Genomic DNA, 25,043 nt, shown 5'->3' with positions numbered 1-25,043 from the left:
ATGATATAGACCTTAAAAGAGGCTTAGATTTTTTTTTAATATGTGGGCTTAATAAAACAAGGGTGAGCATCCAGGAGTCCTCAGTAGATAAAGTTCTAAATATAATGAAATGAAGTAGCTATCTTGGTTGAAAGGTATAATTTGTGACAACAGGGGTGAGAGAGAATGCACAGGGAATAGGTGGGTCCAGACTGCAAAATGCTGGACCAAATACTTTAGTCATGACTCTGGAAGGTACTAAAAAGCCAAGAAAAGACAAGTTATAAAACCCAACATTTTTTCCCTCACAAAACACAAATGCAGAAATGATATCCATTATTTATTGTTTGAGATTCCATTCATTACTTATTGCTTGCAATTGTAATCACCTTGTACAAAATGCAAATGGAATAGTTCTTGTAACTTCCATGCAGATCATTTTAATCAGTTAAGGATTATTACATGGCAAATTTGAACAAAAAATAAGAAGTATGTTATAAAATTAACATTTTGCTTATAAAATATGTGTAAGAGCTCATAGTTTCACAAAATATTTTGCTATACTATTAGAAAAGCTTACCCCTACCACTTCTTAGGATAGGTGTGGCACAAATTTAATTTCATGTTTATAAATGAAAATCAATGCATCAAATGCAAATTACAGTTAAATTATATGTTTGCAGATAAGCGAATCTTTCTTTCCTAAGACCCTTTCTTGTGGCCTTTTCTAATGAAAAAAATTCAGAAGATCAACTTTTATCAGGCAGTTATAAAATGACATTGACACTTTAAAATTATTGAAAAACATGAAAAAAAATTAAAAGCCTAAGGTTAGGTAGGAAAACAAATCCTTTGTGAGTAATGTTTTTTTACATATTTCAATGGGAACATTTTGGGGTTTTGGAATGTCAGGATATAATGTTACCAGGAAACCTCAAAACAGGGGAGACATGGAATTTTATGTCTTTGCTCCTATAATGCTTATTTTTATCCTTTGCATTACAGCTAATGACCTTAAGGAAAAGAGCATAGGCATGTGGCCATGTACACATTTTACTGCATGTAATATGTAAATTATTATGTGATACTTTTTAACTCTAGATAGCTAATGCAGCACTCATTTTCCCTCTCCAAATTTGATTTGTGGCATGGGATAGTGTTTACATAACCCTCCTGGAATGATCTAGATTGATAGGTACATAAATGTTCTGTACATTTTGCAAATTCATATAGCGTGTTTTGTTTAAAACATTTTCTCCGATGGTCTTAGGTATGGTCTTAGGTCATAGGCTTATTCTATGAAAATAAGTCTCATTGCAGATATGAGTCACTCTCTTAAGATAAAATTGTCCTTGTAAATTATCCCATTGCTTAAAAAAAAAATGTGTGTGTGTATTGGGGGCAAGGGGCAGGGGTAGAAAAACTGATTTTTCCCTCCGAAAAAGGAAAATAATTAACTCAATAAGTTTTGACATTACCATTTCACTTCCTCTTATTTTCTGGTTTTATGATATTAATATATTTCAAAGTTTACTATTTAATCAAGAGCAGAAGGCTAAAGAACTTAATATACTTCCATCCGCTGAAAATCACATTGTGATTATAAAATACCAGATGGTATACTGATTATAAAAACAGTGCACTGACTTTGTTTTGTTTTGTCTTCCTTTGAGTTTCCTAGTAGGTGCTTTGTGTTCTGTGACTTTGGAATTTTTACAGTTATCCTTGGTATCTGACTCTATTATTTTTATAAAGCCACTTACACCTAAGTCCCCTGAGAGCTGAGCTCAAATATGTCTCTATTAAATCACCTGTTTAGGTTCTCTTTAATATGATTCTTTGCACTAAAAACCATATAACATCAGAAAAGGACTTATAATTACAACTGGACCCCAATTCTTAATCAATATAAGGAAATATAGGCATATTTGAACCAGTTATATTTTCTATGCTCTTTGTTGTTACTATTATCTCTAAATTTGCTCAAGAGTACAACTTCTAGCAACAATATTTAACAGCACGTGACTAATCTTCTCTTATTTGGTCTTCATAAAAAATTATGGGATTGTGTGAGTAACCTTGTATGAATAACATTGTATGGGCTTCCCCAGTAGCTCAGCAGTAAAGAATCAGACTGCAATGTGGGAGACATGGGTTCGATCCCTGGGTCAGGAAGATCCCCTGGAGAAGGGAATGGCAAGCCACTCCAGCATTCTTGCCTGGAGAACTCCATGGACAGAGAAGCCTGGCGGGCTCTAGTCCATGGAGTCACAAAGAGTTGGACATGACTGAGCAACTAACACACACACACACACACACACATATACACACACACGAATAATATACAGAATATTGCCAACACAATTTTTTTTTTACAATCTGACTAGTGATTAAACACTGGAGAAGGAAATGGCAGCCCACTCCAGTGTTCTTGCCTGGAGAATCCCAGGGACGGGGGAGCCTGGTGGGCTGCCGTCTATGGGGTCACACAGAGTCGGACACGACTGAAGCAACTTAGCAGCAGCAGCACCAATGATTAAACACAAACAACTTGCAACTTTATCTTCTGTTCCTTTTATACTGATTGAGAGGGTCTTATATCACGTAGAATTTTGGACTTATATGCTCAAACATTAGACCGTGCTAGTCCAACTTCTTTCAATGCTTAGGTCAAGAAACCAATAAACACCTTCCATCATCTTCTTTTCACACACCCTGGATCCAGCATGCCTTTAAACCAGAGTCAAGTCTGTAGGCCTCTCTGATTTATGTCTGAGTTAAACTCTAATCGACCTACAGCTGCTTCTGTAAAACAATCTGCTACACAGGCACCTCACTATTCTCAAATGAAAATGTTAGTCCATAAGCTCATCTTCTGAAGAATGTAAGGGCCTTGAAGTGGTGCCTCAGTTTATTCATCAACATCTCCCTGAAGTGATCTCCCAAAAGGAAATAGAAGACAGGGTTGATGACACTGTTCAGAAAGGCCAACGGCCTTGTCAAGATGTACAAGGAGTTGATGATGGCTTCAGTGCATGGGGACTTCTTCCAGGTCTTCAGGCGTGAAGCAATCCGGACATTTCGCATGACATGGTAAGGAGTAAAAAGCACAGAGAAGATCACAACTGCCATGATGACTAAGTGGAGAGGCTTCTCAAGGGGCAAAGCTGTAGTGAGCTGCCTGTTCCTCTGCTTTAGAAAGAGAGCAATCTTGAAATAAAAGAAGCACATCACAAAAAGGGGAATGAGAAAGCCCAGAAAGGTTAGACACATGCTATAAATGAAGCTTTGATTGGGGTCCCCAGAACTTGCATAATCAGTACAGTTGGTGCTATTGTCATCAGAATGTATAAAAAGAAGTATGGGCAGGAGCTCCAAGGTTACTAAACCCCAAATGGCCAAAGATATTAAAATAGCAAATAGTTTCTTTTGCAGGAGGTGTTCCCGGAAAGGATAGTTCATGAGCAGATATCGATCAATGCTGATAAAAGTGAGGAAAAGAATACTGGTATAGAGGTTGGCATGAAGTACATATCGGTTGCTTATACACAGCACATACCCATATGTCCATTTTCTCTGGGCATAGTTTCTCATCAGCATGGGAAGGGTACACAAAAAAGCCAAGTCACAGATAGAGAGGTTGAAGAGGTAGATGTTACTGCTGTTCCAGTTCTTCAGGCAGAAGAGGTAGCCAAAAACAACAGCAGTATTCCCAAGGATTCCCACAATAAACTCAATGCCATAAAAAATGGGAAGGTAGCGGCTTTCCAGGGCAGTCTGCACAGCCTGCCAGTGTTCACAAGTTGCATTCCATTCCTAAAGAAAGGAGAGAAAACATAAGGATGAATCACTAAAGTAAGACTGAAAAAACTACAAAAAATCATTGCCTTCATTATTAGCATCATGATCAACATCATCATCATCATAAAATAACACTTAAAATTTGAACTGCAGAGAGTTGGTTACATTAGTAAGGAGTGTGTATGTATAATACATAATTATATGCCTACATATCATTAATATATTATTTTTACCTATACTTATTGAGATCCTGGAATGTGAAGTCAAGTGGGCATTAGAAAGCATCACTACGAACAAAGCTAGTGGAGGTGATGGAATTCCAGTTGAGCTTTTCCAAATCCTGAAAGATGATGCTATGAAAGTGCTGCACTCAATATGCCAGCAAATTTGGAAAACTCAGCAGTGGCCATGGGACTGGAAAAGGTCAGTTTTCATTCCAACCCCAAAGAAAGGCAATGCCAAAGAATGCTCAAACTACCACACAACTGCACTCATCTCACACGCTAGTCAAGTAATGCTCAAAATTCTCCAAGCCAGGCTTCAGCAGTACGTGAACCGTGAACTTCCAGATGTTCAAGCTGGTTTTAGAAAAGGCAGAGGAACCAGAGATCAAATTGCCAACATCCGCTGGATCATGGAAAAAGCAAGAGAGTTCCAGAAAAGCATCTATTTCTGCTTTATTGAGTATGCCAAAGCCTTTGACTGTGTGGATCACAATAAACTGTGGGAAATTCTGAAAGAGATGGGAATACCAGACCACCTGACCTGCCTCTTGAGAAACCTGTATACAGGTCAGGAAGCAACAGTTAGAACTGGACATGGAACAACAGACTGGTTCCAAATAGGAAAAGGAGTACGTCAAGGCTGTATATTGTCACCCTGTTTATTTAACTTATATGCAGAGTACATCATGAGAAATGCTGGACTGGAAGAAACACAAGCTGGAATCATGATTGCTGGGAGAAATATCAATAACCTCAGATATGTAGATGACACCACCCTTATGGCAGAAAGTGAAGAGGAACTCAAAGCCTCTTGATGAAAGTGAAAGTGGAGAGTGAAAAAGTTGGCTTAAAGCTCAACATTCAGAAAACAAAGATCATGGCATCGGGTCTCTTCACTTCATGGGAAATAGATGGGGAAACAGTGGAAACAGTGTCAGACTTTATTTTTCTGGGCTCCAAAATCACTACAGATGGTGACTGCAGCCATGAAATTAAAAGATGCTTACTCCTTGGAAGGAAAGTTATGACCAACCTAGATAGCATATTCAAAAGGCAGAGACATTACTTTGCCAACAAAGTTTCGTCTAGTCAAGGCTATAGTTTTTCCTGTGGTCATGTATGGATGTGAGAGTTGGACTGTGAAGAAGGCTGAGTGCCGAAGAATTGATGCTTTTGAGCTGTGGTGTTGGAGAAGACTCTTGAGAGTCCCTTGGACTGCAAGGAGATCCAACCAGTCCATTCTGAAGGAGATCAGCCCTGGGATTTCTTTGGAAGGAATGATGCTAAAGCTGAAACTCCAGTACTTTGGCCACCTCATGCGAAGGGTTGACTCATTGGAAAAGACTCTGATGCTGAGAAGGATTGGGGGCAAGAGAAGAAGGGGATGACAGAGGATGATATGGCTGGATGGCATCACTGACTCAATGGATGTGAGTTTGAATGAAGTCCGGGAGTTGGTGATGGACAGGGAGACCTGGCGTGCTGCAGTTCATGGGGTCGCAAAGAGTCGAACAGGACTGAGCAACTGATCTGATCTGATTGAGATCCTTTGAACTATATGCTAGACACGGATGACAGTTTTGAGTAAAATAACATTCCCCATCTCAAATGACTTTTCCTCTCTTGGGAAAAATTAAGAAAGAAATGAGTGCATGTCACGTAATGATAAAGATTGTCAGACAAAAGGAAAAGCACACGCAAAGGTCCAGAGATGGAAACATGCATAGAGGACTTGACAAACAGCAAAGAGACCAAGAAAGACTGCAGTGAAATAAGTGAGAAGTCAAATTAATTATGTCTTCAGGATTGACTGTGGTCCATAGCAAATCACAGTAGTTCAACAAATTCTCTGAGCTATGTTTAACTGAACCATAGACTAGAAGAGGAAATAGCGATTCTTACAACTTCAGTCTTGCAATTTTAATGGCTTTGATTTTGTTTCCATATTGACAAAGGATTATGCTTATTGTATTATGTTTATAAAATACAACTCCTGTCTTTTAATTTTGCAACAAGAGAACATATTTATTGACATATGCCAAGCACATCACAAATATTATCTCTAATTTTCAGAAAAATCCATTTAACTCAATTCCACTTCTATCCCACTAGACATGAGAAAAACCTGGGTTGAAGAATTAAATTACTAATCACAGGTCACCAAATGTCAGGGCCAGAATTTGCCCTGCAGCCCACGGCACCGCACACAGTGGATCCTTCACTGTAAAATTGAGCAGGCTAATTTGAAGAACCGAGCAGATTGGTTTCACTCTGTATTTGAAGTTATGTGAGTTTACTGTTCTCTCACATTACCAGCAATTTACCACATTTCTCATTGTCATACCTTTCCAATTTTTTCAAACCTCTGTCCTACTCATCATTAGCAGATGGTTTTGCCTGTGAATCCCTGAGAAGAACCTGGTCATTGGGTGTCCACTCTCTGGTTCCTGCCTCTCTTACTATCCTCTCCTTCTTCCTTCCTGTGACAACAGAAAATATCTATTTCTCTTGGCTTACTTCAGATTAAACTCATCACTGAGTTCTTAAGATTCCTACATGTTATTCATCATCTTTTCAGCCTCTCTATTTCAACTTCATCCTTTCCAATGGCTCTTATATACTCTCATCTTGTCTTAAAAGCAAGGCATATATAAGATTAAACAACTCTCCCTGGTTTCACATGTTTCTCTCCTTGTCATACATTGATCAACATTGGAGCTGTCTTCACTAATTAGTTTGACATCCTGACACTGTATTCCTTTTACAATCTACTTTAGTTTGGCTTCTGATCCATCACTCCACCAAAATGGCCTCCGCATTACTCCATCTAATGCTTATTTTTTCAGTCATCTTATCTGACACCTCTTCATACAGATATATTTCTCCATTTTTCATAGAAAAACTCCCTTATTTTGCCTTCTGTGACATGAAAATCTCCTAATTTTCCTTTCTTTCCCTCCCTGGTTGTGTTTTGAAGACTCTCTTGTGGTCTAAGCCTTCAAGGCCTAAGCATTAAATGTTGACTTCCTCGAGGATCAATACTGAATCCCTTCTTTATCTAAACTCCTTTCTTTATCATATCCCTTCTTTTCACGCCCATGGTGTCGATGGCATTGTCAATACCATAGACATGAGTTTGAGCAAACTCTGGGAGATAGTGAAGACACGAAAGCCTGGTGTGCTGCAGTCCATGGGGTCACAAACCATTGTTAGCATCTGAACAACAACAATCTAGATGCCTGGATGATCCAATCCACTTTCTGTCTTTAATGACCATTCATATATCCACCTATCAATGTACATCCCAGCCCAGCCCTGTCTTATAAGTGCTAGTGGTTTATAGTTATTACCATAGATTGATCTCTCAGAGGTACCTGTCTCTAGAAATCCTAAATAAGTTCTCCAACTTCCTTCTCAATCTTGCTGTACCTCCACTTAACTCAGTAAATGGCCACACCATTTACTGAAATGTTCACCTTAGACATCTGAGCAATGTCCTTGAAGTCATCTGTAGCTCACCTCCAATAATGAATAAACAACCATGTGTTGTTGACTTCAATGTCTGGATATTTCTCTAATTCATCACTATTGCTTCATATCTTTCATCACCATTCTAATTCAGGCCACCAGCATCTGGGACTATTTGATATTCTCCTATTGTCTTCTCACATCTTCCCTGGCCCCCTTTCAGTCTACTTTCAACATGATAGCCAAACAATATTTAAAACCTGCAATCAAAATTCTGATCATATTTCTCTCTGCAACCAAAAGGCTTGAATTATTTTCACAGTCTGAGGAATAAGTCCATAATTTTTAGTGAGACTCCAATGCCTGCATGGTCTGGCTCCTGGACTCCACTTCAACCTCATCTAGTATTATTCTCCTCCTTTCTCATCTTTCTTCCTGTTGTTTGCATGCACAGAGAATTTTCCTAATGTTCAGTTTGTTGGATTTTTCACTGACCTTTTATATGATCTTTACTCCATCACATCTCTGTCTTAGATCTCCGCTTCTTTCAGACTTCAGCTTAAGTGCAGTTCTCCAAGATAGATTCTGACTCCCCAGTCTAATTAGCCCCTGCCCACTGTATACTTAGTTTTTTCTTAGCATTTCTCACAACTTTATCTTACATACAGTTTTTCTTCTATACCTGGTACTGGTCTATAAATAATCGCTTAGTGGAAAGAGGAACATAAACACTTGACTTTTTACAAAGCATTTTTATAAATATTTCCTCTGAGGTCTAATAAGTGGTAATCCACCAAATTAAGCTCCTTGTTCTATTTCCACATAAAAGATGATGTTATATATATAGTATGAAAGTGAAAACATTAGTCACCAAGTTGTGTCTGACTCTTTTGCCATCCCATGGACTGTAGCCTTCCAGTCCCTCTGTCCATGGAATTATCCAGGCCAGAATACTGGAGTGGGTTGCCATTCCCTTCTCCAAGGGATCTTTCTGACCCGGGGACCAAACCCAGGTTTCCCACATTGCAGGCACAGTCTTTCCCATCTGAGTCACCAGGGAAGCCCTATATATAGTATGACTAATATTCAAAATTAGCAATAGTAGTAGTGATATCTATGATTTAGACATATAGTTGTAGAAGGTAAAATTTAATATATATCTTCTAGGATCAATTTTAAAAATTTAAATTAGCTAAAAAACTGAAATTTGCATATGAAGTTAATAAACCTCAGAAAGTTCAGGACAGATACTACAATATTCCTATTGATGAGATTCCAGATAATTTTTATTCTGTCCTTTCTGCTTTTGGTTTATTTGGACTGTCTATTTTTACTTCCAAATCAGCATGTGTGATATTAAACATTTCTAGAAATGCAGTAGAAGTTCAATGGTATTTACAAAATACAGGCTTTATTTTTCAGCTCACTGGTAATTTTTCAACAGTATTTTTTACTCTATTCCCAGTGACTTCCCATTCCGTGATTCTGGAAGTTCTCTCTTCCTTGCTTTCTGTGACATGGCGATCTCCTTGTTGTCCTTTTTCCTCTCTTTGTAGACACTTTAACAGTCTAATATTTCTTTGCCCATGTTGTAAATATTAGTTTTTCAAGGTTCATTTCTAGGCAACTTTCAAAATGTTGGTGCATGCACCCAAATGAATATTAAACCAGTAGGAAGTTTCATCACGACAAGAAGCTTACTCGTTTCATTTTTGAATTTCCTCTTTTTCTAATTACAATTCTTTCTGCCTAGTCAGTGCTTAAATGTACTGACTTATGGGAACAGCTTATGTGTAGCATAAACATTTGGCTGCCATGAAAGTAAGGGTAAGGTTGTCTAACATTTTCAGACCACTATAACCTCAACTGGACCCACTATTTTTAGATTTCAATTTGTATGAGTATGTCTTTAGTGTGGTAATCACAGTACAAATGGAAGTAACGTAGTCCTTTAAGCAAAATTCTTGTTGAAGATGAACTTCCCTCATGAAAAATGAATATTCTTTTTGCTTTTTAGTGGTTAAATTCTTAAATTTCAGAAATAGAAATCATGATAAATATGTTATAGCTGATTTGGATGAATTATTTTTAACAGGTTTTTTTTTTTTTATTAGATGTTGGCAATTAAAGTGAAACCTTCAACTATATTTATAAAAATATATCTAGACTTGTTAGAGGTATTAAACTATAAATAATATTCAAATTACATAAGTAGATCACTAGTTCTAATTTTTAATTTGGGAACAAAGTGTTACTTTAATTGTATTCAGCTTTTTAAAAATGTACATTTTTGACACAAATTTAAAACTGTTTGATAGTCTATTAGCTTTTAAAGTGTTTTTCTTATAACATCAAAGTAAGATAAAGAACATTTATGAAATTTTAATTCTTAACTACTTCAAGACTATTTAGCAATATAAATATTTATAAACAAATTGCTTTTTCACTAATTTGAATGAAAATATTTACACTGAAAAGATATAATCATTCAATATGAATTACTTCATCTTTTATATATTTTTGTATATTCCAGAAATTATACCAGAAATCAAAGTATTAAAGGCTGATAGAATGGTTTCAAATTGTGTGTTTATGAAGCTCTTTAAAAATACTTAACCAACTATTGAAAGTTCTGGAAGTTATAATAGCAACAGTTTCTACAATTTTCTCCTTTCCCTTGGTGAACTATAAATATTCTTAAAGGATATAATTTTTACAAACAAATGCTAAATCTCATTTTTAGAATGCCTTAAAATTTCTTCTGACACATTATTTTCTGAGCATGCAATTATTATACATTATAGATTGTTTCATCTGATTTAGAAACTTTAGTTTTCTAAATTTTCTATAAGTATTTATATTTATCTAAATAAGTCTAATTATTCTTTTTGTTGAAATATGTTACCAAGAATTAGCAAATAAAATAAATAAACCCCTTTTAATAAATTAGATTTACATTTGGCAATTGAAACAAGACATATAGTTTGGCAAAAAAAAAAAATGTAGAGGAAACAGCTATGACTTTCTTTTGGCTTCTTTTGCTGTTCTTTGTGTACTTACAAATGACAGTTCAGACAGTTCATTTAAACACTGCTTAAAATCTTAATTGCTCACAGACCACTTTTAAAAGAAACCCCCAACTAATGGGAGGTCTAGATTACTTTATACACCTGGACAACATGAATTGCATTAGAGCTTACCATTTTGCCAGGAGGCTTGATCCCTCAACAGAAATTTTTTGCCAGCGACTTGATTCAGCTTCTGATCCAGTGCTGTGCTGCTGACCATAGTTAGTGCAGTCTCATTTGCATATCACGTGGCCAAGATTAATAATTCAAAAGTTCAGGAAAAATGTCAAACCCCCAAGTCAGCTGTTCATGTAAGGAACTTCCTGAAAAGTTGAGACATAAACTAATTATTCATTTTATGGAAAACACATTTCACAAATAGATGTTCAAAAGGTTACTGTTGAAATTATTCCTTTCACTAGCAAAACAGCAGAGAAGCACTCATTATTTCCATGTTTATTTGTTTATTTAAATAATAAGAAAATGTAAGCACTGTATGTTTGGTTTACAACTGCTTCTGCTTTTTCTCCAGTTTTCAAATTCACAAATTTTGGTGAATTCTGTATCGGGCATATAAAAACTAAACAACTATTATCAACATGTTTGAGGGAAATATAAAACTGAAAATTTGAAGGCAAATCTGGATATTGCTGTCAGAGTACTAATAAAAGGGATACTAGAGTTTTAGGCATTTTCATTTTATTTTCAGTGGTTAAAAACAAGAGACACTTAAAAAAATACATCAGATGGCCAGGGATTAGGGAGAAAGGTGACAGCTAAGTAAGATAACCTCAGTAGAAGGCAATTTACACATCCCAAGCAATGCTCTGCATAGCACCTGGAAACATATAACCACCATTTCAAACAGGAAACACACCTGGCTTTTCTGAGGATTATATTAGATTTATACTCAAGCAAACACTCAGTCTGCTTTATTTGAAGCCTAGTAATGATGCTGAGAAAGATCCTAAATTGTGCAGGCAGTAGTCATTTAATTTGAATGCCTTGAAAGTTTAATGTTGAATTGGCCGTGACAGGCAAAAGCCCCCAAAGAAACTATTGCATCCAGCCCTCCTAGCCAAGTATTTCACCTTTTCTGATATATAAGAGCCCCAAACTCAGGAACCTAAAAAATAAAATTTATAAATAAATACATACACATAAGTATGGCTTCCCTGGTGGCTTGGATGGTAAAGAATCTGCCTGCAATGCAGGAGACCCAAATTCGATCCTTGGGTCAGAAAGATCCCTGAAGAAGGGAATGGCTACCCACTCAAGTATTCTTGCCCAGAAAATTCCATGGACAGAGGAGCCTGGTGGGCTACAGTCCATGGGGTTGCAAAGAATTGAGCACAACTGAGTGTCTAACACAAACACACATTATATACTTAACAGTATATGCATACATTGAAATACAAATGTACTCATATATGAAATGTATATATATTTATATGAAATACTGTCTTTATAATTTGTTGAATTATTGTGATATGCCAGGTATTGCACTAAGCACCTTTTTGTATTGAATATTTATAAAGATCCTCTGAGGTTTTTTACTGCTTCTAAAATTTTCTCACTTTACAGATTAAAAAACACTGAGGCTTAGAGAGATTAATTAACTTTCTCAAGGTCACAGAGTCAGTAAGGAGAGGGATCTGAGTTTACACATATATATTTTAATTCTAAACACACCTACTCTGATTCTTAACTGCCTCCAAGATAGAGTGATGATACTTTTGATGGACACCACAGATTGAATCAAAGATCAAAAATTAATGCAACTATTTTCCAGAAATTCAACTCTCTTTTACTTTGAAAAGAAAGGATAAAAACATCATTTTCTGTCTACAATTTTAAAAGGGCAAAAAGCAAAGCATTTGAATGACCCATACCAGGCCTACTAATTTTAAACAAATTAGCATAGACCACCCTCCCCCCGCCCCCCGCCCCCGCGCCCCTGGTACATGGACACATTTCACAGGTTTCTGCCTTGTTCTGAGGGGATGCAGGGCAATTCCTTCTTTGTGAGATGGTGGGAGTTCCCCAGAGTTTCCTCTTTCTTCTCCCCACATCCTGACCGCCATCTCACTCTGGACTGTTAAGATGAAAAGTGGTCTTCACTTCTCCTTTCTCATAGCACCAGTAATGATTACTGGTAGCCTTGGTTCCCTCTCAAGTTTTACTTCACAAACTGTCGTTCACCTCAGGTCGTTCAACGGAACTTCACCTCAGGGTGTTCTCACTGGAGAAACCAGAGGGCTTCTGAGACAGACTCAATAAAAGGTCTCTACTACTTCCTTTCTCTTATGAGGCTTTACTGGAGGGCTTCCCAGGCGGCCCTAGTGGTAAAGAGCCCACCTGCCAATGCAGGAGATGCAGGAGACCCAGGTTGGATCCCTGGGTAGGGAAGATCCCTGGAGAAGGGAATGGCTACTCTCTCCAATGTTCTTGCCTGGGAAATCTTATGGACAGAGGAGCCTGGTGGGCTACAGTCCCTGGGGTCACAAAAGAGTTGGACATGACTAAACAGCAACAACAACAGCAACGTGGGGTAGATCTTAATAGCAAAATAAATGCTGGGTATTATAGAAGTTTATAATAAATGAGAAGGTTTCTTCAGAATAATCACATCAATCTAATGCCATTAGTGTTAGAACATTTGCTGCCCAGGAATATCCATTTGAAAATGACCTTACAAAAGGCAGCTTGGTGAAAAAAGATTAGTGAATTCTCACAAGACTTTGCCTTTTAGTTTCTGTATGCACCTTGAAAACATAATGAAATTTTGTTTCCTTGTTTGGAAAAGGGGGATAATAATTCCTATCCCTTAAATCTCAAACTGTTTATAGTATCAAATGAGATAATATGTGAAAATTCAATGGGTTAGGAATGTGAGAGCAGTTCATACATACCAGGGGCACCAATCAGGAAATTCAACAGGACAAAGAATAGAGTGGGAAAGACAATCAAAGTATTAATTAAATCCAGTGTGAATAATAACTTTAATATTTTTGAGCACTCAGTCTATAACAACATGGTGTTTCTTTTTTGTTTTATTTATTTATTTTCTTGGCCGCACCACACCATGTCTGGGGATCCCCAAGCAGGAACCAAACCTGCTCCCCAGCACAGTGGAGGGATGGCTCCGTAACCACTGGACCAACAGGGAATTCCCAACATTGTGTATATTAATTCCTTTAATATATATAAGAACTGAATGCAGTGCATATTATTACTGATCTTGGGTGGCCTTGGCATGCAGTTACTTTAAGCAGGTTTTGGTTCCAGGCCAGAGATTGAAGTCAGGCTGCAGCAGTGAGAGCTCTGAATCCAAGCCACTAAACCACCATAGGCAGTGGCCAGTGGCAAAGCCCTGGTCTGTCAGCTGTGTCGTAATGAATTTCCTGGTAAAGATGGAGAGTAGTGAAACAAGTAAAGTACTTATTATCAGGAAAAAGGGCACGTGTAGATAGATACATAGGCAGACTCTGAGAGAGTTGTGCCTTTGTGGTAGATTGAATTGCTTTTATGGGGCATTTCTTCCTGTTTTCCTTTGGCCAATCATCCTGCTTTGCCTGTTTTCGATTCCCGTATTTGGTTTACTTCAGGATCCTCCCATAAGTGCACATGCATGTCTTAGCCAAGACGGATTCTGGGGAAGAGGCCTAAGGGTAGATTGACATCACTTGCTATGGTGATGCCCCCTCACTTTTAACCTCCTTGGAGCCTTTCTGTACAAATGTCTCCTTGACTTCAATATTGAGGAATATGTGTCTTTTATCTTTTATCACTGACTCAATGGACAGGAATATGAACACACTCTGGAAGACAGTGGAGGACAGAGGAGTCTGGCGTGCTGCAGTCCATGGGGTTGCAATGAGTCAGACATGACTTAGCAACTCAACAACAGCATCTCTTATCCGGGCAGGCCCTGCTCCTCTCCCACTCCTGTCCATAGGGGATGAACTCCAGCTGCTTAGCCTTGGGTCTATTTATCTGTGGTCTCATTACTATGTCTAATTTTCAAATAAAGAAACTGAGGCCAAAAAAGATTAAATAACTTTCCACAATCACACAGCTAGTAAGTGACTGGGCTATAATTTGAAGGTTTGTCTGTTTGACTCCCGAACCCAAGCCTTTATTAATTTGTTGCCCTCATTAAGGAGGAAAATATTAGGTCAAAATATAAAGTGACTGACACTGTACAATTTTTACTTTACATATGGCAATTTACTGTGTTTTAACCCAATAAAAAAAAGTTTAAAACTAACATTCAGTTTAATTACTAGTTATCAGTTTTATTGGTTATCAAATTTAAGTATTTAAGTCTGACAACTAAAGATAATAGAACATTTTAGATAAGAAACCAGACAACTAGACACATTTAAAATAAATAAGTGGTTTTGGAAAGGTTCTACTAGCAACAGCCCTAGGCATGTTTACCAGACACATTTTTTTCAACATCAGGAACAAGTCTGAGTGGAAAACAAGCTTGTCTAAGGGTCATACTGACCATCAAGGAATCACAAGCAGGGAAAGAGGAGAACAATTAATTTAATCCAAGGAATTTCTCCTAAGCCCGTCTGGGTAGTAATAGTAACAATATGACTCCAAAGAAGTTGAAAGGAAACAAGAAGATTATTTTGGTGTTGCTGTGCTAGGAGGATTTACCCAAGGAAATCTAGGTATATCTTAAGTCAAAGAATGGGTTTAGATAGGAAAAGAAAAATTAAGAGATCAGCAGAATAGAAAACATAATAGAAAGTATATGTAGACTGTCTCTGAAAAGTGAAAGTGAAAGTGTTAGTCACTCAGCTGTGTCTGACTCCTGGCAACCCCATAGACTGTAGCCCTCCGGGCTCCTCTGTCCATAGGATTCTCCTGGCAAGAATACTGGAGTGGGTTGCCGTTCCCTTCTCCAGGGGATCTTCCCAACCCAGGGACTGAACCTGGATCTCCTGCACTGCAGGCAGATTCTTTACCATCTGAGCCACGAGGAAAGCCCAGATTGGCTCTAAACTCTTCCATATTCTAAAATTCAAACAAACCTCTATTGGCCAAATTTACTTTACCATGGAGAGTAGTTCGTCCAAGATGGGCATTCCAGCTGAGGCAAAACAATCTATTTCTTCTATATATAAAAATCCTTGGGACTTCACTGGTTGTCCAGTGGCTAAAACCCCATGCTCCCAACGTGGGAGGCCAGATTCGAGCCCTGGTCAGGGAACAAGATTGCACATGCTGCAATTAAGGGTTTGCATGCCACAACTAAGATCCTGCATGCTGCAACTAAGACCTGGTATAGTCAAATAAATATCAAGAAAAAATCTTTGTCATGTAAGAGTCACATTAGTAATGAGAATTTGTACAACATTGATGCTTCTTTGTTTCTTATCCAAGTGAATAAAGTATCATGTTTATCATTTCTCAGCAAAATTCAGAAGAATTATGTTCTGCTAAATAAAAATGTTACTTGTTAAAAATATCTGGCTATAGCTGAAAAAGGTTCTAAGTGTTTTTGAGCTAGTAATAGTCCAACATACAGCAAACTCACCTCTTAATTTCCAGTTTATACTCCAAAATTCCAACAGCTAAATGACTTTTTAATGATATATGATAGCGATAACCATCAGTGTCTCCCTACAGAAAATAATGTTGTCTTGTTTGCCTGACATGAAATTCAAATATTTATGTGAAATTATGGCAATTTTTTTTTAATTATCAATGACCAAGGCACAGACTTTTTGTTTAAAAAAGAGAGTTTGCCTGAAATATTGAAATAATTGATTCATTTAATTCGCTATCCTACTTCTCAGTGTTTTTCAGCCAGATTTATCGTATTTTGTACAAACCTGATTGATTCTTGGAATGTTTTGTATTACTTACAAAAACAAAACAAAAAGCAGCTAGTTCATTGTTTTGATGTACATATAAGCACTTTTCAATTGGACAGTAATTAACCACTCCTTATCTTGCCTTCTTGCTTGTTCAAATATATACCCTTGGAATATATAATAAGAAATCAGTATGTTTGAATCTCACTGAGCATTTTATAATCGAATTGAGAGATTTTCAAAATTCCCCTGTGTATGAAAAATATGTTATTAAGAGAGAAAACTCTCTGTGATTGCCTTAGTTATTAAATTTAAAAAATTACCTGTTTCCACCTATATATTCCTGGAATACAGTGTCAAGTGGGCCTTAGGAAGAATCACTATGAGCAAACCTAGTGGAGGTGATGGAATTCCAGTTGAGCTATTTCAAATCCTAAAAGATGATGCTGTGAAAGTGCTGCACTCAATATGCCAGCAAATTTGGAAAACTCAGCACTGGCCACAGGACTGGAAAAAGTCAGTTTTCATTCCAATCCTAAAGAAAGGCAATGCCAAAGAATGCTCAAACGACCGCACAATTGCACTCATCTCACATGCTAGTAAAGTCATGCTCAAAATTCTCCAAGCCAGCCTTCAATAGTACATGAACTGTGAACTTCCAGATGTTCAAGTGGCATTTAGAAAATGCAGAGGAACCAGAGATCAAATTGTCTACATTCACTGGATCATCGAAAAAGCAAGAGAGTTCCAGAAAAACATCTATTTCTGCTTTATTGACTATGCCAAAGCCTTTGACTGTGTGGATCACAACAAACTGAGGAAAATTCTTTAAGAGATGGGAATACCAGACCACTTGACCTGCCTCTTGAGAAACCTATATGCAGATCAAGAAACAACAGTTAGAACTGGACATGGAACAACAGACTGATTCCAAATAGGGGAAAGGAGTATGTCAAGGCTGCATATTGTCACCCTGATTATTTAACTTCTATGCAGAGTATATAATGAGAAACCCTGGGCTGGATGAAGCACAAGTTTGGAATCAAGATTGCCAGGAAAATATCAATAACCTCAGATATGCAGGTGACACCACCCTTATGGCAGAAAGGGAAGAAGAACTAAAGAGCCTCTTGATGAAAGTGAAAGCGGAGAATGAAAATGTTGGCTTAAAACTCAACATTAAGAGAACTAAGATCATGACATTTGGTTCCATCACTTCATGGCAAACAAATGGGGAAACAATGGAAACAGTGAGAGTCTTTAATTTTCTTGGGCTCCAGAATCACTGCTGATGGTGACTGCAGCCATGAAATTAAAAGATGCTTGCTCCCTGGAAGAAAAGCTATGACCAACCTAGACAGCATATTAAAAAGCAGAGGCATTACTTTGCTAACAAAGGTTTGTTTAGTCAAAGCTATGGTTTTTTTCCAGTAGTCATGTGTGGATGTGAGAGGTGGGCTATAAAGAAATCTGAATGCCAAAGAATTGATGCTTTGGAATTGCGGTGTAGGGGAAGACTCTTGAGAGTCCCTTGGACTTCAAGGAGATTCAACCAGTCAGTCCTAAAGGAAATCAGTCCTGAATATTCATTGGAAGGACTGATGCTGAAGCTGAAACTCCAATACTTTAGCCACCTGATGCAAAGAACTGACTCATTTGAAAAGACCTTGATGTTGGGAAATATTGAAGGCAGGAGGAGAAGGGGATGACAGAGGATGAGATGGTTGGATGGCATCACCGACTCAATGGACATGAGTTTGAGTAAGCTCCAGGAGTTGGTGATAAACAGGAAAGCCTGGCATGCTGCAGTCCATGGGGTCACAAAGAGTTGGACACGACTGAGCAACTGAACTGCACTTATAAAACACTTAGTGATGTGATTCACTTGTAGTATTTTCTTTGTCTCTACAACATACTCATTGATGCAATTATTAATTTTAAAGTATGTTTAACTGAGGACTTCCCTGGTGGCTCAGTGATAAAGAATCTGTCTGCAATGCAGGAGACCCAGGTTCAGTCCCTGGGTTAGGAAGATCTCCTGGAGGAGGTCGTGGCAACCCACTCTAGTACTCTTCCCTAGGGAATCCCATGGACAGAAGAGCCTGGCAGGCTGCAGCCTATAGGGTTGCTGGGAGTTGAACACAACTGAAGTGACTAAGCAGCAGAAGCATGTTTTACTCCTGGCTTATTATACTGCAAAACTAATAGAATTTGACTTCACTATTAGGTCAGTGTTGTAATATAGTAAATGAACGTTCAGGCTATAGAAATTTTGATAGTTACATTTAAACAATCTGAAAGGTTACAAAAATATTTCAAGTATTGCCTTTTAAAATATCCTTTTACCCTGCATGTATTATTTATGTGTCTGTAAGTAGTATTTTTTTTTCATGTTTACATAACGTGTTTTTTTTTTTTTTAGCCACACTTTGTGGCTTGTGGGTTCTTAGTTCCCCAACCAGGGATTGCACCCAAAGAGCCTTCAGCCATGAAAGTGCAGAATCCTAACCACTGGACTGTCAGGGAATTACCTTAACTTTGTGTATTTTAAGTAACAGAAAAGAGGAAAAGAAAACTAACAGCAAGCTTGAGAAAGGATCCAGCCATTTGACACTCATGATGGCTCCATGGTCAGGAGAGGGATGTGACAAACTTGAGCTGATCAGGAACTTCTTACTGCCCAAAGACCACAAAACAGGAAAGCTTAGTCAAAAGACAATTCACTGTATGCAGAATTTTTTGTGTTGGTATGCTGTGACCATAGTGAAATGCCCCAGCTGCATCTGTTTTACCACTGATTGGGGCTTAACCCTGAAATACCAAGCAAACTTTTTGAATAAAAATGGACCTTTTCCTCTATTCTGCCATTCTTTCACTTTTATTCAACATCTTTTAAAGGCCTCCATGTATATCTATGGGGAACTGGAAATGGTGAAATGCTTATCTGTAGCAGAGATTAGCACACACAGAAAATAAAATACATTTTCCAATGACACTAGATTCTTGAATGTTAAATACCAAGCATGAGGAGAAGTGGCCCTTATTGTTTGCCATCTGTAATTCAGTCCATCAATCTGCTTATTTTTGAGAAAATCAAGGCTCAGATAGTGTAAATTTTGCAAGGTCACATGCTTCCCAGCTAGCTCAAATGGTAAAGAATCCACCTGCAATGAAGGAGACCTGGGTTCAGTCCCTGGGTCAGGAAGATCCCCTGGAGAAAGGCATGGTAACCCACTCTGGTATTCTTGCCTGGAGAATTCCATGGACATAGGAGACTGGAGGGCTACAATTTATGGGGTCACAAAGAGCCAAACACGACTGAGTGACTAACACTTCCACTTTCACTCCTCATGCTAGAATCCATGGTGGACATGAATCATGCTGTTGCTTCTACTTGCCCAAAGTTAATCTAACAATATTTCTTGACAGTGTGCTCCAGGAAGTCCCTACCAGGTAAAGATATCTTGGTGTATCTTGTCTTGAATGTAGTAGCTCTTGTTTAAATATAAATTATCTAGTTCTACCATATGATAATGTCCTCTTAAAAATGTAGTGCTGTGTCGCTCAGTCATGTCCAACTCTTTGTGACCTCATGGATTATAGCCCGCCAGGTCACTCTGTTCATGGGGATTCTCCAGGCAAGAACACTGGAGTGGGCTGTCATGCCCTCCTCCAGGCGATCTTCCCAATCTGGGATTGAACCCAGGTCTCCCGCATTGCAGACAGGTTCTTTTTTTTTTTTTAATTTTATTTTATTTTTAAACTTTACAATACTGTATTAGTTTTGCCAAATATCGAAATGAATCCGCCACAGGTATACCTGTGTTCCCCATCCTGTACCCTCCTCCCTCCTCCCTCCCCATACCCTCCCTCTGGGTCGTCCCAGTGCACCAGCCCCAAGCATCCAGTATTGTGCATCAAACCTGGACTGGTGACTTGTTTCATACATGATATTATACATGTTTCACTGCTAATCTCCCAAATCTCCCCACCCTCTCCCTCTCCCACAGAGTCCATAAGACTGTTCTATACATCAGTGTCTCTTTTGCTGTCTCGTACACAGGGTTATTGTTACCATCTTTCTAAATTCCATATATATGCGTTAGTATACTGTATTGGTGTTTTTATTTCTGGCTTACTTCACTCTGTATAATAGGTTCCAGTTTCATCCACCTCATTAGAACTGATTCAAATGTATTCTTTTTAATGGCTGAGTAATACTCCATTGTGTATATGTACCACAGCTTTCTTATCCATTCATCTGCTGATGGACATCTAGGTTGCTTCCATGTCCTGGCTATTATAAACAGTGCTGCGATGAACATTGGGGTACACGTGTCTCTTTCCCTTCTGGTTTCCTCAGTGTGTATGCCCAGCAGTGGGATTGCTGGATCATAAGGCAGTTCTATTTCCAGTTTTTTAAGGAATCTCCACACTGTTCTCCAGGTTCTTTACCATCTGAGCCACCAGGGAAGTACCAACTGAGAATTTTTAAAACCTTCTTTCTGCCAGTTCATATTTCCATATTGTACCAGGCTCCTAGAAAATTCCTGGTTGTGAGTTTGATTACAGTTTCTGTATTAGCTAGATTTATCTAATTTTATTGCTTTTGTTATATCTGGAAATTATTATAGACTGTATCAAATGCTTTCCATAAAATGTCAGCTTCTAAAAAATAAGCAAAATTATTATTTCAGTGATTAGTATGGTCTTTATAATCTTATTCAAGTCTCATAGGATATCAATTTCAACTTAAAGTACTTCAAAGAATTAGTGTGCTAACTAATTTAGAATCCAACATGTAATGCTTGAAATTTTCACAATTTGTTTTTATAATATATAGAGTTATGACTAATGTGAGGACCTTGTCCATCTTTGGTTATTACTCAAGCCTCCTTTTAAATAGCATAAAGGCTTGTGTATATAGGACAAAGGGCAAGAATAAGTTTCCAAATATTATTCCCTAGAGTAATGAAAACCCAGCCTCTAAGAAAATCTGGGAAGGGAAGGAATGAAAAAAAAAAAAAACTATCATGTAGTACCATGCTTTGTGAACTCAGGAAGAGAATTGAGAAGAAAATAAACAATAGAAATGGAGAGAAAATCCTCTTAGAATTCAAGACATCAAAAAGTGGTGCTGACTTGGGGAATGTTTGTAAGCCCATACATGTATGTCAAGGTCAAAGAACAAACAGTAATGGGAAAAATAAGTACTTCACTAATAGCAAGCAATAAATTCACTGCTGATGGTAAAAATGAACACAATTCAATAAATCTGGCTTACTTTTCTCTTAACTAGATTTGTTGCATATTTATTTTAATTAAGACAATCTATTGACTCTATTCAGAGAAGGCAATGGCATCGCACTTCAGTACTTTTGCCTGGAAAATCCCATGGATGGAGAAGTCTGGTAGGCTGCAGCAACTTCACTTTCACTTTTCACTTTCATTCATTGGAGAAAGAAATGGCAACCCACTCCAGTGTTCTTGCCTGGAGAATCCCAGGGATGGGGGAGCCTGGTGGGCTGCCGTCTATGGGGTCGCACAGAGTCGGACACAACTGAAGCGATTTTGCAGTGGCAGCAGCATTGACTCTATTAAACTTACAATTGTTTAATTTATACAGATAGGAAGATTTTGCCAGAACTGATATGCTTTCGTTAATTTTAGTTTGTATACTATACTTTTGCAAAATTGGAAATAATTGTAGATAGTAATTTTTAAAGTTTATTTATAGATATTCTACCCAGCAAAGTTCTAAATTTACATATGAAATTTTATTATTTTTAATTTTAGGGAAATGAAAAAAAAAATTATATTTTATAAGCAGACAGTCAGTAATGTAATATCTATTGTTAAACTGAAAAATAAAGGGAAAAGAACAAAGATTTGATTGTGTGGCATAAAAGAGATGGCAGGAGCCAGAAGGAAAAACATAAATACAGTATACTAACGCATATATATGGAATTTAGAAAGATGGTAACAATAACCCGGTGTACGAGACAGCAAAAGAGACACTGATGTATAGAACAGTCTTATGGACTCTGTGGGGGAGGGAGAGGGTGGGAAGATTCGGGAGAATGGCAGTGAAACATGTAAAGTATCGTGTGGGAAGCGAGTTGCCAGTCCAGGTTCGATGCATGATGCTGGATGCTTGGGGCTGGTGCACTGGGACGGCCCGGAGGGATGGTGTGGGGAGGGAGGAGGGAGGGGGGTTCGGGATGGGGAACACGTGTATACCTGTGGCGGATTCATTTTGATATTTGGCAAAACTAATACAATTATGTAAAGTTTAAAAATAAAATAAAATTGGAAGAAAAAAAAAAAAAAAGAGATGGCAGGAAAATACTGTATACACAGAGAAAAGGTTAATGTGAACCAGTAAAATAGTTTCCAGCTCAGTCAGGGCACTGAAGCAAGTAATAATACTGCCCACTGGGGCTCCTCTGACCCCACCCCAGAGGGGAGTAGGGGTTGGGGAAGTGCCTTGATGCTGCCCAGAGGGGATGCAAGTCCTGCCTCCATCAAGAGAGTTTGAGGTGCCTTTACAGCCTGGCAAGGGTGGGGTCTAGGATGCTCACTCAATCTTTGCTGGTGTGGTGGGAGTGGGCCAATTTTTCTCTTCTAGTGTTTGATTCAACTAGAGTGGTCTTAAAAAGCTTTGTACCCTGCCAGACTGTCCCTTTCCTATCACCTGGGCTAGAGAGAACAGGCTTTTATCGTGCTTTTTAAATTTTTTTCTGTTTATGCCTCTTGCCATGAGTTTGAGAAAACTCTGAGAGTTGGTGATGGACAGGGAGGCCTGGCGTGCTGCAGTCCACGGGGTCGCAGAGATGGACACAGCTGAGTGACTGAGCTGAACTGATCGCCATCTGTAGGTTGTGCTTCTTTTGCTCCACATCTGATCTACACGAGGCAAGTAACAAACAGATAAACAAAACAACCATTATCTTTGACATCATCTTTGTCCTCATATTATGTTTTAAATCTTTAAAACTTTAAAAAGGACTTTTAAAAGTTTCAATGATGTACCAAGTATAACCAGAGAATTATTCTGGACATAAAGTTCAAATACATTAAACTGTTTTTTTTTTTTAACCTTTAATTGTTGTGACCAAATGTATGTCAGTTAAAATGTTTAAAAATAATTTATGCATTATTGTCTGAAGATTAAGTGTTTCCAACTTCAAAAGAACACTGATAAATGGCTAATTTTGATGAAATTATAATTTGATTTATTATATTATGACATAGGTCACAGAAAGCCACTGGCTATTTAGAATAATGAGTAATGTGAAATGAAGTAATTTCCTCTGATATTCAGAAAACATTTTCATGTAAACAGATATTAATCCTTTATATTCTCTCTAATAACATATATCAGCAGATACATACATATATAACATTTCAGCTCATAAGAATCTGTTGTTAAATTTTCAGGAATTTTTAAAGCTAGTAGAGGTCAAGGTAATAGAACCTGGCCATAGTGGGAATATTTACACCATGGAAATCGCAAATCCTTTAAATGAGCACCATGTCCCCTCAAATCTTACTTTCACAGAGAGATGGTTGTTAAACATTTACCAGCACATCACTCTATAAATTCAGGTATTTGTCATTACTAACTGGCACATATATATTGAATAAGTGCATATGTATGAAATCTACATATATTTAATAAACGCATATAGCAAATATGTATATGGCAGTTTTCATTCCAATCCCAAAGAAAGGCAATGCCAATGAATACTGAAACTACTGCACAATTGCACTCATCTTACATGCTAGTAAAGTAATGCTCAAAATTCTCCAAGCCAGGCTTCAGTAGTACATGAACCATGAACTTCCACATGTTCAATCTGCTTTTAGAAAAGACAGAGGAACCAGAGATCAAATTGCCAACATCCATTGTTTCATCGAAAAAGCAAGAGAGAATCAGAAAAACACCTACTTCTGCTTTATTGACTATGCCAAAGCCTTTGACTGTGTGGATCACAATGAACTGGAAAATTCTGAAAGAGATGAGAATACCAGACCACCTGAACTGCTTCTTGAGAAACCTATACGCAGGTCAGGAAGCAACAGTTAGAACTGGACATGGAACAACATACTGGTTCCAAAAGGGAAAGGAATATGTCAAGGCTGTATATTGTTACCCTGCTTATTTAACTTCTATGCAGAGTACATCATAAGAAATGCTGGGCTGGATGAAACACAAGCTGGAATCAAGATTGCCAGGAGAAATATCAATAACCTCGGATATGCAGATGACACCACCCTTATGGCAGAAAGTGAAGAACTAAAGAGCCTCTTGATGAAAGTGAAAGAAGAGAGTGAAAAAGTTGGCTTAAAACTCAACATTCAGAAAATGAAGATCATGGCATCCAGTCCCATCACTTCATGGCAAATAGATGGGGAAGCAGTGGAAACAGTGTCAGACTTTATTTTTTGGGGCTCCAAAATCACTGCAGATGGTGACTGTAGCCATGAAATTAAAAGATGCTTGGTCCTTGGAAGAAAGGCTAAGACCAATTCCTAGGCAGCATATTAAAAAACTTTGCCAACAAAGGTCCATCTAGTCAAAGCTATGGTTTTTCCAGTAGTCATGTATGGATGTGAAAGTTGGACTATAAAGAAAGCTGAGTGCCAAAGAACTGATGCTTTTGAA

The 25,043-nt window shown here is 37.8% G+C and overlaps 1 protein-coding gene across 1 annotated transcript; it reads right to left on the bottom strand.

The window, feature by feature from the left end:
- Positions 1-306: 306 nt before the first annotated feature.
- SUCNR1 (succinate receptor 1) lies at positions 307-10,863 on the bottom strand. Its single transcript, XM_086317306.1, has 2 exons — positions 10,673-10,863; positions 307-3,795 (listed from the first exon to the last, which is right to left on the bottom strand). The coding sequence occupies exons 1-2, from the start codon at positions 10,673-10,675 to the stop codon at positions 2,848-2,850; spliced, it is 951 nt and encodes a 316-aa protein (XP_086173432.1). The 5' UTR covers positions 10,676-10,863; the 3' UTR covers positions 307-2,847.
- Between the last annotated feature and the right edge of the window lie 14,180 nt (positions 10,864-25,043).

The sequence above is a fragment of the Bos grunniens genome, chromosome 1, assembly GCF_055505025.1.
Source record: "Bos grunniens cultivar Pamir isolate PY7600 chromosome 1, Bosgru_T2T1.0, whole genome shotgun sequence".
In the NCBI taxonomy this organism is placed as follows: Eukaryota; Metazoa; Chordata; class Mammalia; order Artiodactyla; family Bovidae; genus Bos; species Bos grunniens.
This window is presented reverse-complemented; position numbering and strand designations above follow the sequence as displayed.